Raw genomic sequence first — 15,225 nt, 5'->3', positions numbered from 1 at the left:
CTTGAAGAGTCGGTGGGGGTGATAACCCTAAATACGTGGCTTAGTGGGGATGGGAGGGCTGCAGTCAGTGCTCACAGACACCACGAAAGAAGTACCGGGGTTTAGTCTGTTCTCTGCTTCCAGAATTGCTGCTGAGTAATGAGTATGTTCCTTTGGAGTTTACTCAATGTTTCTGGTATGTGCTAATCCTGGATAAACCAGGATGTCTGCCTGGGAATTTCACTGTAGGATCGTCAACTGGGAGCCTGTAGGTTGAGTTTAAACCCAGGAGTCTGAGGTACGTGGGGCTTTTCAGCTCCCAAGGAGCTCTCGCTGGGAGCAATGGGGGGAGCGTGTGGTCCACGGAGGATGAGAGACGGTCCATGTGTCCTTCGTTACCACCATAAGATCAGCTGGGAGTTGAGCTGCTCTGAAAGCCTGACTCTGCATTGCTGCCTGGTCTGACGAAAGACATCCCCATACCTTGATGGGTCGCGTGTTTTAAGATGATCTCACCCGTGAGGGAACGGTAAGCCTCTCTGAAGAAGAGATGGCCATGATTCACTCTGATAGAAATAGAAAGGCCAAACCAGCAGATGGAAACTCCCTCTTGACCAGGTCCCTGCAGTTCAAAAAGGTTTTTACTACCTTTTCCAGTATGCATTTGAAAATTACATGCATTTACTCTTACATACTACAATCAGATGGTTTTTAAGCCATTAAGGCCCATTGGGTCAATAACTGCCATTTTCAAAAAATCTATTAAATACCCATTTCCGTGGAAACAGAGCTTCTACAATTGATCATGGCTACCAACTCCCATTAAAACAAACCCCAAATGCTATCAACTCCCCCAAGATGTAGACCACTAAAATGCAGATTGCCAGGACAAATTTATCCCGGGGGAAAGTTGATGGCCCTTTATGCTTAAGCAACACAAGAATTGTCGCACAAGCCAGGAAGTTTATGGGACTTGCATGGATTTCTCCTCCCTGGAGGGGGTAAAAAGGAAGGTTCATGGGGTGAATTGGTAGTGCTAACACAAGCTCAAAGGCAGCCTCCTGTGGGAGTTTTTTGGGAAACGTTTGACAGATTTTGTGTTAACTTCCAAGTGTGTACAGGCTTTGGTTGTTTGGTAGAATCCAAAGATGCTTTAGGGCCAAAGTCCTGTAAGAAATGCTGAATTTGTAGGTCTGTTCTTGGTGGCACGGGGTTTTTCACACTGAATTATACAGGAGTGTCATACCTCTGAGGTTGTATGAGGACAGCTGTTGGGAAGATGACCTTGCAGAGATGATGTCCTTTCTCCAAGTCCTTGCCTCTCTGACCTGAGAAGGAAGCCTTTGGGGCTGCTGGTGTTGTGGTGAGCCCTAAAGCAGGCTGGGGGGGTGTACAAATATGGTGGCACGGCAGAGTATCCCTGCAGGTTGCCTCTGGGTGAGAAGTAGCTCAAGAGATGGGAGGCTGGCAACCAGGAGGTAATCAATGGGGGGAGAAGGGGTGGGAAGAGTGGATGTCCCCACTGCAAGGTTGCTGGTGGGTCTTTGCGTGCGTGGGGAGGTGAGAGCTGTGCTAGTCCTAAAAAGTACTGGAGCGTAGAGAGACCCTGCGTGTCCACGCTGAGCGCTGGTGATGGAGGGCTGCAGCTCTGACAGGTCCACCTCAGGAGGTGACCCAGAGGGCTGGGACCCATCGGTGTGGCTGTTGCCCCCAGTTTTCAGGGGAGGCACCAGGGATGGGGTAAGAGCAATGCAGGAGAAAGGGGTCCCAGCCATGGCTCCCGTATTTTGGCTTGGCAGAGAAGCACAGGAGGGAGCTTTGTGATCCAGCTGCCCTTTCCGATTAGGGCTTTGCCGCTTACTGTCTCTGCCAGACAGCAACAACCCTCGGGACGCAGGCTGGCTGCCGGCGTCAGCCGAAAGTTGCCATGCCCCGTTGGAGGAGAGGTCAGGTAGTCCCTGCCGAGCCAGAGGCCACGCTTCCCTTGTTTGTCTCCCTTCATGCCTCCTCCAATCAGCCTCACTGCAGCTCTCTGCTCTGTCTCGCAGCCCTGGATTTCTCCACTGTGCGTGCCTGATCCTGACCCAGCATTCCTCTTGCTGCTGCCTTGTCACCTCTCCAAGGCCTTTCCTGCTGGTGGGTGACGCCTGTGCTATGGGGCCATGTCTAGATGCCTCCTCCATGAGGCCACTTTGGAAAGATCCCCCTTGTCCTCCAGCAACCCGGTGATGTTGGATGGTATTTGGGCTGGGAATGGAGGAGGCCATGTGGTCAATTGGTCTCCTCCTTTTTAAAGCAAATTAATTTGAGGCAGGTAAAGGGGAACATGTGGGTTCCTGTCCCTGGGGGAAAGTATGGACATTTAACCCTAGACAAATGTGGGACTTTCTCCGAGGTTCATAATGTAATGGCTTCTGTGTCAGGCACTGGGACCCTTTGAAATTGTTGATGGTTGGTCCTGGTGCTTTCTGCAGTGCAGGACAGACTCCTTCGGGAGCTCAGGAGAGACTATAGTTGTATCAAGTAGTCATAACCATTGGGGTTTTTTTGAAATTGAAATGCAAATTGGGCAAAATGCTGGTGCCTGGGTCCAAATGAGTGGTTCTCAAAAACCTCACCTCTTCCTAAGATGTACTAGGGCTGGTGGTACCTCAGTTATAGCCAGGAAACCTACACAGACAAATGGAGATGTGCTGGATTTGCCAGCAGAACCATCCCGAGAGGCACTCAGACAGGCTGTGGTGCCCATCACGTGTGTGGCAGCCAGAAACTGAGTGAGGTGGTAAGCCAGCCTCGGCCTGAGGGTGCAAGCTTCGTGAAACTTGTGGTTTTCAGTGATCCGAGCATCTGATGCACACATGATTAATCTATGCTGAAGGATAAGCCACTGAACATCCCTGTCCCTTCAGAGGAGCACTGGAGGGAACTCCTTGCTGTGGCAGCATGGGTCAAAAATCACAGGAGCTGATGATGCTTTGGCATCCTCCAAGAAAAGCCTCAACCTTGGCAAAACCTGCTGCAAGAAGCCACACCAGGAGGCTGTATCCAAAGGCAGTGTTGGAAGGGGAGGTCAGATCTGCTGGGGGGCATGCACCCATTGGCATGGGTGTTGTGAGAGTGCCCACGGTGCTGCAAGCACATGGCTGGGGGTAAACCTCTACCAAGGTTCATTGTCATGTATTCAACACAAGTTAGTGGGGAACTACCCTCAGTTCAACCCCCAAAACATGAGTACCAGTGTGCCATGTGCAACCAGCCTTACGGCTGGCCCCTGCTCCCTCGCCCTGTGCATATTTTCCTTACCCTCTACTCTGCTCTAGTGAGGCCCCATCTTCAGTACTGAGTCCAGTTCTGGGCTCCCCAGTTCAAGAAAGATGAGGAGCTACTGGACAGAGTCCAGTGGAGGGCTATGAGGATAATGAGAGGACTGGAGCATCTCTCCTACGAGGAAAGGCTGAGGGAGCTGGGCCTGTTCAGCCTGGAGAAGGGAAGGCTGAGAGGGGACCTTCGAAATGCCGATCAATATCTGCAGGGTGGGTGTCAGGAGGACGGGGCCAGACTCTTTCCAGTGGTGCCCAGCGACAGGACAAGGGGCAACGGGCACAGACTGAAGCAGAGAAAGTTCCAGCTGAACACGAGGAAGAACTTCTTCCCTCTGAGGGTGATGGAGCCCTGGCACAGACTGCCCAGGGAGGCTGTGGAGTCTCCTCCTCTGGAGATCTTCAAGACCCGCCTGGATGCGGTCCTGTGCAGCCTGCTCTGGGTGACCCTGCTTCGGCAGGGGGTTGGACTGGGTGACCCACAGAGGTCCCTTCCAACCCCTAACATTCTGTGATTCTGTGATAACCTGTCAACAGAGCTATAACAAGATCCAGAGGGGAAACCAGCGTCCGGCAGAAAAGCAAACAGTCTCTGAGTAGGCTGGTGGCGAGAAATTAATGTGGGTTGCCGAAAGTCAGGTGCCTTGTCGTGGTGTCAGAGGCAAAGATGAGTCTTTGATGATCAACTGTGGCTTCTCAAGAGAAAGACCAGCAAGTGCAGCATGCCTTTGCCTGTGTTCACGCTGGCAGGGTCTGGGATCTGTCAGTGCCGGCAGCTGGTTAAATGCTTGGTGTCTCTGGCAGTGTATTCGGAGTTTGCCCAGAGAGGGCATTGCATGTCCTTCACTGACCTTTAGGTGATGACATCTACATCAGTCCCTGTGTTTAAGCACTTCCATTCTTTTTTTTTGAAAGGTGGGGTAGGAGACTGAGAGTAATAACATGGAGACTTTTATACCTGAAATTCTGCTGAAGTTTGCAGGTGGATTTAAGGCTTGTCAGAGAGAGGACAACCAGATGAGGCTGTCTTGTTATGACCTTTGTTCACCCCTGTAGACAGGAGGGCATGTCTCATAGTAGCTGTTCTTCAGCTGTATGTCCTGTGGTCAGCCCTTCTGGATTCAGGGTGGCGTTTCGCCAGGCTCCTGCTGCAAATGTATTATATCCATTGAGTTTTCTTTATGAACATTTCCATTTCTGCACTCTTCCCTCCTGCTTTTTGCCCTTTGTTCTCATCCATATACCCTGCTCTGTTTGGAGCTGGGACTCGCTGCCACCTCCCCAGGAGTTCATCTTCCCTCCCACTCAGTCCAAATGTCACTTCGGTCCCTCTTCAGCTGCTGCCACCTTTTTTTTTTTTCACTTTTATCTTGAGCTCTGCTCCAGTACCACACCTTTAGTCTTCTTGTACCCCGCCAGAATGGAACTTGAGTTCTGCCTCACAATCCTAACTAAAGGTGGAGATCATACATTAATGCTGTGCAGGGATGCATCCTAATCGCACTGAGCTTCGGCTCCACCTTCCCTGCTCAGCAGATCCACTCCTTCCTTCTTTTGCTCTTTTTTTATTTTTATAAGAGTCTTTTACTTTTAGTTTTCACTGGAGTCAGCTTGGTTTCAGGGAATTCCCATTTTACCCTGGCATCTCGGATGCAGCGGTGTCTGCTGGTCAGTCCTGACTTTCAATTCTTAGTCCAAAACCTGTGTTCATCCCTTCATTAAAGTTAAGCTGAATCAACTTGTTATTAGTTCAGGCCAAGTTTTCTTTCTCTCATCAGCTCTTCTGCAATTTCTACACTGCTTACCAAAACCAGGCCTGAAATAACATTGCCTTTGGCCGGTTCAGTGGTGATTTAGTGAATAGCTTTTTAGAAAACACTTCCAGAAATAGCTGGGCCATGCCATTGTTAGCAGCAATTATTCTTCAGCCTATCTCAGGGCAAAATGCCCTGCAGGGTTTTCTGGTCTAACACTAATGTTATTGTCTTTCTTGCCCAAATCTGACCTCAAGAAGTTGCGTACTACCATCTGATGTAACTGGGAGCTTGCCTGCTGCGTGCTAGTGATCTGCAGCCTTCTTGGTCCCTTTCCCCAGGAAATCTGTATGGAAGGGTCACAGCCTCAAACCACAACTTGTCTTTTTGATCCCGTCTGCAGCTTTGCCAGTGCAGCTTTCTGACCCTGCAGCATCTGCTGCTGCTTCAGTCCCAAAGCCAAATCTACCTCCCACACGGAGACTGAGGGTTACCTCTGAATCCAACAGGAATTGCTCATGCATAAGGGAAAGTCCTGACCCTGAAGGCCCTCATGTAGGAGCGTTTTGCCCTGTTGCCCTCTGACATCTTGATACTCAGCCACTCATGCAAATTTTAAATGGTCTCTTAAGTGGTGCTGCCAGTGATGGCTGCTTCCTAGGTTGTTATTCTAGTCATGCTGTCAGGGCCTTAGAGTTGGGTTTTTCCAGGCATGTCCAAGAGGTGTGTGATGCCCTCACCTCTTGTGTACCCAAATGGTCTCTGGCTGGAGCCCAACACCCAGTGAAGCTGATGAGAGAATCCTGAGGACTACAGAGGGTATTAATCCAGCAGTGTTGTGCCTCCTGTGATCCCAGGGGAATGTCTGGCTGCTCTTCAGCCTTCCCTCTGTCTCTTGCATGTGTTTTGTATCTGGCTGTGTTACCAAAGCTTGTCCAGATGAGAGTCATTTAGATGTTGCTGCCTTGTCAAGTTGTCATGATGCTGGCAGTGATGTTTGTGGCATACCAGCATAGTGCTGGACTGGAGTCAGAGTTCCTAAACCGTGGTCATGGGGATGCAGGTACTCTTGACAACTATGGGAGGACTGAAGCTTTTGCCTAAAAATAGAGCACCCCTCAGCTGCATTAACACCACAAATTTCAGGGCAAGTAAACCCAGAGCATGAGGCAGCCGCAGCTACAAGAACCACCTTCAGCCTAGTCTGGAGGGCAGACCAAGTCACCCATCTTGGCTTGTGTGCTGTACCACAATGGTAGCATGTCCTCTTCACCTTGTGGCAGTGGGCTTTGTCTGCCTGTGGCAGGGCAGAAGGGAGGCAAGGCTGAGCATCACCTGGGAATTCATGTGCTGGGAATAGGCATGAGGATTCACAAATTGTAGCAAGGAGGATTCATGCATGCAAGCAGAGAGCCCAAGCCTGGAGGATTATCTCTTTCGATCTCCCCCTAAAGAGTCACCATGGGGAGGAGTCCTTTGGTAGGGTGAGTCAGAAGATGTTCGCTTTGGCTCGCCATCTGGAGGAGCATCTCTCTTTACTGATGATGCTGAGAGTTTAGAGAGTATGCTTTCTGAAAATATTCATGCCTCTGGATTCAGCACCTGTCTTGATGGATCAAGTTGTGGTTTTTGGGCTTATGGCTGCTTCTTTAGAAGCAAGGTTGCTGCATGTTGCGTTAACCCTTTGCAGCCTTGGGCGCATGGGTTGTCTGCACACCAAAAATGTTGTTGGCAGGCTGGTGCTTGTTCCTGGGAAGTCTGAGGGATTCCTTGTTTGTCAAGCAAAGATTTGGAAGAAAATGGAGCCTCCCTGCTTGGTGGGAGTAGGAAGAGGAATTTCCTTGCAGTGGGTGAAGGACATGAAAGCAGAGCTAGGAATCCCCTGTGACTTCATTAGGCTGCATGGTTAGCTGGAGCTGGCTGGGTCTCAAGTATTTTCCAGCTGTCCATGGAGGGCACTTGGACGGCTTCCACTCAACCCCACTCCCACATCCCCTCTGAAAAGTCTACAGGGAGAGGACTCCTATTTTTGAATTGCAGTGGAATTCCTGTGGCATTACACACTGCATCCTTTGCAGCACCCAGAGAATTCAGTTTGATTTATGGTACTGCAAGGGGTACGTGCTAGCCTCACTTTTCACTTGGAAGTGCCACCGTTTGCCTTTCAGTGGTAATGGTCACTTTCATGGCCCCAAGGCTTCCTGTTAAGACATGGCTGTCACCAAAAAGTGCCACTCTTGCTGCTCTTCTCCTACCTTAAACCACATCAGGTTTGTGTTACAGCTTGATTGCCCATTCTACTACACCATAGATTAGCAGGTCCTCTCCTCCATCCCACCTGTGCACCACCAGTGATCCTGTTGTTGCGGCCAGAAATTGCTGCCTGAAAAAGCAGCAACAGCTCGCTCTCTCCAGAGTACGTCAACCCTTCTTCTTTGACCAAGCCATCCCAGAGCTTGACTTCCATCCCTGAGTAGAAAGATGCTGTCTGCCCCATGGCCTAGGACAATGTTTTCCAACGAAAAGCATGAGAAAGGAATGTGAGGGCTCTCCAGGGAGTCCTGGAATCATAGGTGGAGCATGATTTGTCAACTGATCAGAAAGGAAATTTTGGGTCTTTAGGCCTTAGTGTGCTAAGGTCTAGTGCAGTAATAGTTTTCCATGCAAAGCTGTAGCCATTTGATGTCTTTCCCATTTGATGTAATGGGGTGACACAGAGAAGATGGAGCAAGACTGAGAAGGTATGCATGATAATAGGAGAGGAAGCAATGGACACAAGTTGGAACACGATAAATTTGGATTAGACGTTAGGATTTTTTTTTTTTTACCGTGAGGGTAGTTAAATACTGGAATAGGTTGCCAAGAAAAATTGTGAAACCTCTGTCTTCAGAGCTGTTCAGGTCTCAGCTGGACATGGCCTTGAGCAACGTGATTTAATTAGACCTGTTTTGAACAAGGGAGTCAGACTAGATGACCTGTGGAGGTCCTCTCCATCCATGGTTATGAGTCTGATTCCACTATTCTGTGGAGACACAGTCACTGAAGCTGCTGGACTTCATCTTTCTTTCCTTTTTTCAGTAGCCTGAAATGTCACATAATGACAGCACATCATTACGTCCCATACAGAACCATGTGCTCCTGACCCAGGATCACACAAGCATCAGTGTGGTTCCACTGTGCTGCTGCTTGCCCACCTTGCTTTCTGTCAAGCACGAGTCTCGCAGGTAAAATAGTGTGGTGCCAAAGCCTGCCTTAGAGTCAGATTGTCAGCTGGTGTAATCCATCAGAACTTTAAGCCAACGATATCACAAGTGAGCACCTGCCATGAGGGAGGTGCTCAGATCTGGACTTATTCCCTCAAATATCATCATTTCAGATGGTGTTCATGGCCATGCTCATCTCGATTAATGGCAGCCCATAGCCCTCTCGTCGCTAACATCTCTGTACTTTTGCATATACTCTTCTTGCAAGCGCCACTTTCCCAGGGTTGCAAATATGTCCCAACTCAAGGTGGTATTACCATGCAGCTCACTGCTCACCAATGAGTTTTGGGTGTTGTTGGAGAAACATTTGCTTTGAATCTGGAAAACCTGATGGCCCTTCTCCATCTTCTACCCTCTGCCCTATTCTTTGAGGTTGGTTTTCTTGGTTCTCAGTCGATAGCTGTGCCTTCATGTGTCCTTCTGGCCTCCCCTGTGTTTCTGTGTTGGCTTGCAGTGCCCAGCCTGCTGTAAATACCATCTTGTTTGGAATGCTCCAGTCTTGTAGGAATTGGGAAGCTATTTGGGGAGCAGAGGAGAGGGCTGTCACTTAAGCTGTTTGTGGAGACCAAAGGCTGCTCTGCCTTTCCCCTAGGGAAAATCACAGAAGCGCTGAAGAAGAGGGAGAGCATGACCTTGGCAATAAGCAACAGATGAAGACGCCAGTTACATGCTCCTTGTCTAAGCTAAGGATGCCAGTAGGAAATGTAGATTGAGGAGAATCGAAGTTGCCCATTCTAGAGTTGTTTAGGTCTTGCTTGTGTCTCTGGGGACACCAGCAGGATATTCGTGCTTTCCGTGACATAGTGGGTGAAATTAGGGTCCTATCCTCTCCTTGTCCATCCAGCTCATCTGAGCATCTCTCAGTGCTGGAACTGCTCTCTCTACCCTGACATAGCCCTGACCCATCCAGATCTCTCAATGGAGGAAATTACAGTTATTTATAATTAAGGGTTGACAAAAAATGTTGCTGGTGTCAAGGGAACAGCAGGCGACAGCCAGAAAAACATCATGTCTCCAGAAGAGGGGCGGCGGGAATATCCCTCTGAATAGGGCTGACGTCAGCTCTCGGAATTTGGACAGCCTGGAAGGGTTTGGGGCTATTTTTCCAAGATATCATAGGTCAGGAATCAACATTATTTTTAAGTTTGTGTGCCCCGAGCAGTTTTGATGTGTGAGGGAGACTTTCTCTCCCCTTTCCCCCTCCTTTACGCTCTATTTCTATGAAATTTTTGCTTCTCTTCCTTCAGAGTCATGCCGCAAATATGCCCTTCAGGTTTATTTATTCTTCTCCCTATCTACTCCTCTCGGCCTGCTCCCGTCTTGGTTGGGTTGAAGGGATGGCGTCAGCGTGGCGCATGTCTGGGATGCTCAGGCGAGACATCACAGAGAAGAGATCATGTTCTCCTAATTTGACGTTTCCGGTTGGGAGAGTGTTCTCTCTGCAAGCTGATGAGCTGGGGAAAGTGTTCTGGGAATGCTGCTTTGTGGTGGGAGATCTTGGGGCCTGGTGAAGACAAGCTGGTCATCTCATCTCCCCATTAAATGCTGCCATATAGTCCAGCCAAGATTTTCCAAAGTGACTGAAGTTTCGGAGCTGCTTTGTTGCTGGGAAGGTGGGTGAGATGTCTCCAGCCCAGGATGGCCTGCTGGGGCTGGTGGTAGGGGAGAGGTAGTTGGCAGACCCTGATTATCTGACACTTCCCAAGTCAGTAATGGCCTCTGAAAGTCTTTTTGCTATTTCAGATCTGGGGAAGTGGCCACCCTTGGGTTTACCGAGCTCTGTTCTACATGCTATCCTGCTCTAGTCTGCATCTGGAAATCTGTTTCTTTGTTTTTTGACTTTTTCCTCCTTTTGCATTTGCTGTAGCAACCTCTCTCTCTCTCTAAAGAAGTCTGGTATAATAACTTGACTAGGGATCTTGCCATCTCAAACAGTGTATTTGCACATCTCTCGTTGGTTTCCCTTCTCATTTCACATCTCGGATGAGAACACGCCTTTTTCCCCTTAGCCCATGCTCAGCTTTTTAGTCCTGCCTTCCGTAATTCAATGAGGTGAGGAATTCGCTAATGGATGCCACCTTTACAGAAGCCGCTCGTGCAAATATAGCTGGTGTGCCTTCATGGCCAGTCCAGCATAAAGAAAACATTGCATTCCCTTCATAATCTCTCCGTGCAGCTTAAAGATGCCAATTGCTACTGGAAGCATGGGAAGAAGTGAAATGCTTTCCGCCACCTTAATGTTGCTGTTGGCCTTATGCTCCAGGTTTAGTCATTCTTATGACATATTTCCACAATGGGGCATTTCCATCATCATTCCACAGTGATGTATTTGAAGCCTTTCCACGACTTTTTTTCCCTGCTTAGAATCTCCGAAATTAATAGCTTCACAAACCGTGGGTCAGGGTCCTCAGATTTTGAAGACCGAGACAAGTCCTAGAGACAATGTCTTCTTGGGCTACCTGTCCTAACGCTGCCTCAGCCCATGAGGTTAATGGCACTGATGGTGGAAATGGTAGTACTTGATTTAAAAGAGTATCTGGCATTTGCAGCAGAGCCCAAGGCCCTACAATCCCGCTGCTATTATTACTGTAATTATTATTGTTGTTATTACGTTAGATCCTGATCATTTTACACAGCTGAAGACATGAACTCCCTAAAGATCAATGTTGGGACTGTTGGTGCACCAGTGAATGCAATGCAAACCTCTGACCTGTGCAGAAACAACCACGCAGAGGGGAGAGAGAAACCTAAATTTCCTGACTGCTGTTTTTACTTTTCCATGTGCTGAGACGTGCCACGTTGTGAGGATCGCTTTGCGGACACCCAGGCATACCTACGCATGTTACTGCTCTGCTGCAATGCCTATTGCCTACCCACCTCTCCCAGCCCATGACCTTTCCATATCATTTAGAAATGGATGTCCTGGACCCTTCCAATATTTTTTGTGCTCCTGTAACTCTTTATTCTCAACATTGGATATGGGAGGAGAGACAGCCAGCAGCATCGTCAGGAGGCTTTTCTCACTAAACATGCCCTTCGGTGGATCTGCCTCCAGAGATGTCCCTCTCCCCCCATTAAGCTTATTTTGGGAGCTCCTGTGCTTCCTTGCCCTGGCTTCTGCAGACATCCCAGACCTCCTTTCAGAGAGGATTCAGATCACGTGCAGAGAGACAAGTCCATGTGAAGAGGGCTCTGCTCTGGGCTCAGTGATGGAGGGACCCAGGCAGCGTCTCGCACACTGGTTGTCCTGGGGAAAAGGATAGAGCGGAGGGCTGTGACTGTGAGCTTCTCCAGACAGACTAGAGAAGCTGGAGAAGACACTTCTTGGCCTCAGCTGCCAAACACTCTCTGCTCCCAACAATAAGGTTTTATGTCCATTCCTGCCCTGAACTGTATCGAGGAAGGCCCCTGAAAACTCTTCTTGGAACCAGATGGAGTTCTGGATTCCTCCCTCTCTCCTCACACCTTGAGAAAAACTCACTTCCTTCCCTGCTCCCCAGTCAAATTCCAGTTTTTCCCTAGCATTTCCTTTCTTATCTCATGGTTTCTCCTGCCATTTTGGCTGCTTTTATCCTATTGTCTGGTATCTCTTCTGTCCCCGTTGTTGGAAAACCTTCTCTAAGAGTAGAACTCATCAGCAAAGGTACTGTAATTGGCAAAACTTCAGACTGCATGACTGCCTCCCACCCAAACCCCTCACTAGCAGAACTTGCATCTTACAGAGCAGAATTCGTACTGCCATGGGACATCCTGTTCAAACTTGCTGAATTTTGCCATGCTTTACCAAATGCTGTTTGTTTTGGAGGTCTGCTGCACCCTTTCCAGAATATCTGTGGGTGGCTCCTGCTTTTCCTCTTTGCTCTGTTGAAGTCTATGCTGACTATCTCCTCTCCCTTGTCCTTGCAGGGCGTACATGAGCGTGAAGGAGCTGAAGGAGGCACTGCAGCTGAACAGCAGCCACTTCCTCAACGTTTACTTTGCCAATTCGGTGAGGGAAGAGTTGGCTGGTGCTGCCACTTGGCCATGGGATAAAGAGGCCCTTAGTCACCTGGGTAAGCAAGCTACCCCACTCGTGGGGTCTCAGGGTTGTTGATTTTCCTCTCTCTTGGTTGATTTGGCAAAAAGAAGCAGCTATGATTTGGCTCAACATTGAGGATGTTTAATAAGGAGGTCATGATAACAGGCTTTGGGTGTACCAGTAGCTGCTTCTGTAAGGACAGGAGCTGCCTGTTTCCCGTAAACATGTGGATAATGTGGTGAGGCTGCACCCTGACCAGAGACTTCCAGGTTGTTCTACAAAACTTTTAATGGTGAAGGCACTGAGACAGTGGGATGGAGAGCTGCAGGTTCACCATCAGTGCAGGCTCTGGAGAGGGGTTTAAGCTTGCATTTGGCTTCTCTGGGACCTTCCAGGTCTATCTTCCAGGATTCTGGAAATGGTGAAATTCACTTTGCAGCAAACAATGACAAACAGATAAACCAGGAGTGTCAGTGATTTCAGAGCCGAGACTCCAGATTTGAGTGACTCCAGAGCTGACCAGGCAGCGAGCACTGCCTACTTCTGAACCCAGCTGCAAATTTGAGGATGACTATGAAATTAAACCATGTTTTTATAACTTCGCATGCTGCCTGCTGGAGACAAGGTTCTCCTCGGCTTCAGTGAATTCAAGGCAGACCCTCAAGGTCATCAGTCTTGGCAGGCTACAAAACAGTCAAAACGGCAACTGCTTCACTAGAATGTGAATGTATTGTGTGTTTTCTCCAATTTCTGCCGTCTCTCTTTCCTGCCTCTCCCTTCACCTCTTCAGTGTCGGAGTTCTCTGGCAAAGCCCTTTACACTTTGCAGTCAAAACATCCAAAGTGTTTCTCAATAAGAAGCTGGAAATAATTACTCCTGACACCTGCAGAGCAGACCTAGACCTTCTGCTTTTACAAGTGCGTGATGTTCAACCCTTCAAAGTTTTACGCTGCTGTTAAAGACCTGTTTTAAAATTCTTTTTTGCCAGCTTCCCTCCCTCAATGAGTTTCAGGACTGTTTTTTTAATAGCTTAATGCTACAGTTGCTTTTTCAGGAAGGCAAATCTCCATGAAACTTCTTCCTTCAGCTTCCAGAACTCACTTCCAAGGCTCAGCTTGACCGTCACCTTACTACAGCAAGTGCTTCAGCCACACATGTTCTCTTCAGACCCCTCCCAATGACTAGCACGGAGTTGTACGGAAGGGTAATCAGGGTGACCGGTTTCATCAAAGGCTTGCATTTAGCTTCAGTTTCAGAGTTTGTGTCCAGCCAGGGACACAAGAGGTGGCACCATCTGGAAATGTTGGATCAGGGTTTTACCGCCAACATTCAAGGGAAAAGGGGTGTTGTCTTCGCTCTAGTGCCAGAGCTGTGAAGTATGAAGCTGGATCAGAACTTCTCTGAGGCTCTGGCACAGGCTGAAGACTTTGGTTCAAGACTGTCCTTGGTTCAAGATTTAATGATCTTGGGAGGGCAGGTGGCAGACTGTTCTCTGTAAACAGTAGGTTCCACCACATCATCAAGTGGTTTGTACCATGCACAACGTATATTATTGTCCAGCACAGAAGAAACTTGGGACTGAGCAGGTCGGGAATATATGGCTTTTGACAAAACCTCTCACAAGAGGCTACTGGAGAATCTGAGTAGATGTGAAAGTAAAGCAGTGAGGAAAGAGCAAGGAAAACCTTGTGAGGAGTGAATAGTAGTTGAAGAAAAATTCCTGAGCTTTAAGGACCTAACAGTGACCAGGGGTGGAGGCAGGTCTTCACACGAGAGGGGTCCGTGTCCAAGAAGAGAGACTCCTTACCTTATGCTGAATCTTGCTAATCTCCTGTCTATCCTGACCTTAAAATATTACAGTCAGCACACAGGCCCTGCTCACCCTATGCCACTGTCTGCTCCCACGGAGAAGAAATGCCAAGTTGATTTTTTCTCTACATACGTACAGACCCTCTCATGCTTTGGGTCTCCTCCGGAATCAAATTGGTTCCTTGAGTTTGACTTGACTTCCCCAAGAATCTAACCTGCCTCTTAGCTCCAGAGACAGTTGGTCAGCTTTTGCTCTGTTCGTGTCACTGAACAGGACTTTCCTGAAGAAAGAGAAGTACCATGAGACTTTTTCTCTCCAACTGCCTTCCCTTCTTCTATTTCAACACTTCCTCTCACTCCAAAGCTCACTAAACATAGTGTTTCCAAACTGTTCTCCATCAGTTCTTCTCTAGATGTTTTTTTTAACCTGCCAACTGGACTTTGAACTCCTTGGAAACCATTCTTTCATGACCTTTCAGTGTGCCTTTCAAGAAGGTCCTCCTCACCTTAGCGTTGGTATCTTCACCTTCTGGAAGTCTTCAGTGAACTTTGTTTTTGGTTCCCTTCTCTTCATTTATGGCAGGTTTGGGATATCAGAAATTAAGTGACCATTCCTAAGCTGATGACTTACAGACCTATTGCTCTCCTCCAGATTATTTTCCTGACTAAATCTGAATTTCAGGCATCCTTCCTGAAGGTTTAGGGATGGTTTACCATTTTAGACGACTGGTAATACCAACCAAAAGCAACTACATTCATTGAAGCATAAGAGATAATTACTGACTTGGAGAGGGTGAGCTGGTCTATGACGCTTCTCTAAGCAGTATTTCAGCTGCTGTTGAGCTCCTAGACAAAGACAAGTAGCAGCCAGCTAGCAGCCGAGGTGGGTCTCAGGTCTGTTTGCACCGCTCCATCTAACCATACTGTCTGTCTCAGTCTTTCCACCGGAATCACAGTGAACTCCTCTCAAATTCAGAGTTCTTGCTCAGTCTGGAATGAATTTTCTGAGAACTTAGAAGTAAATCTTTTTAACTACAAAAGACAAGCAGTCGAAGAAGTCCTGTCATAAAAAACAGCTTTCC

The 15,225-nt window shown here is 48.3% G+C and overlaps 1 protein-coding gene across 1 annotated transcript in view; it reads left to right on the top strand.

Moving 5' to 3' along the window:
- PAPPA2 (pappalysin 2) overlaps positions 1–15,225 on the top strand; it is a 94,630-nt gene that overhangs the window by 17,646 nt on the left and 61,759 nt on the right. Inside the window, exon 5 of the mRNA XM_075424102.1 lies at positions 12,223–12,368. Coding sequence (XP_075280217.1) covers positions 12,223–12,368 — 146 coding nt within the window. The remainder of the gene's footprint in view (positions 1–12,222; positions 12,369–15,225) is intronic.

Source organism: Opisthocomus hoazin, chromosome 6 (assembly GCF_030867145.1).
Source record: "Opisthocomus hoazin isolate bOpiHoa1 chromosome 6, bOpiHoa1.hap1, whole genome shotgun sequence".
NCBI lineage: Eukaryota > Metazoa > Chordata > Aves > Opisthocomiformes > Opisthocomidae > Opisthocomus > Opisthocomus hoazin.
Note: the sequence above shows the minus strand (reverse complement) of the source record. Positions and strands in the feature narration are given on the sequence as shown.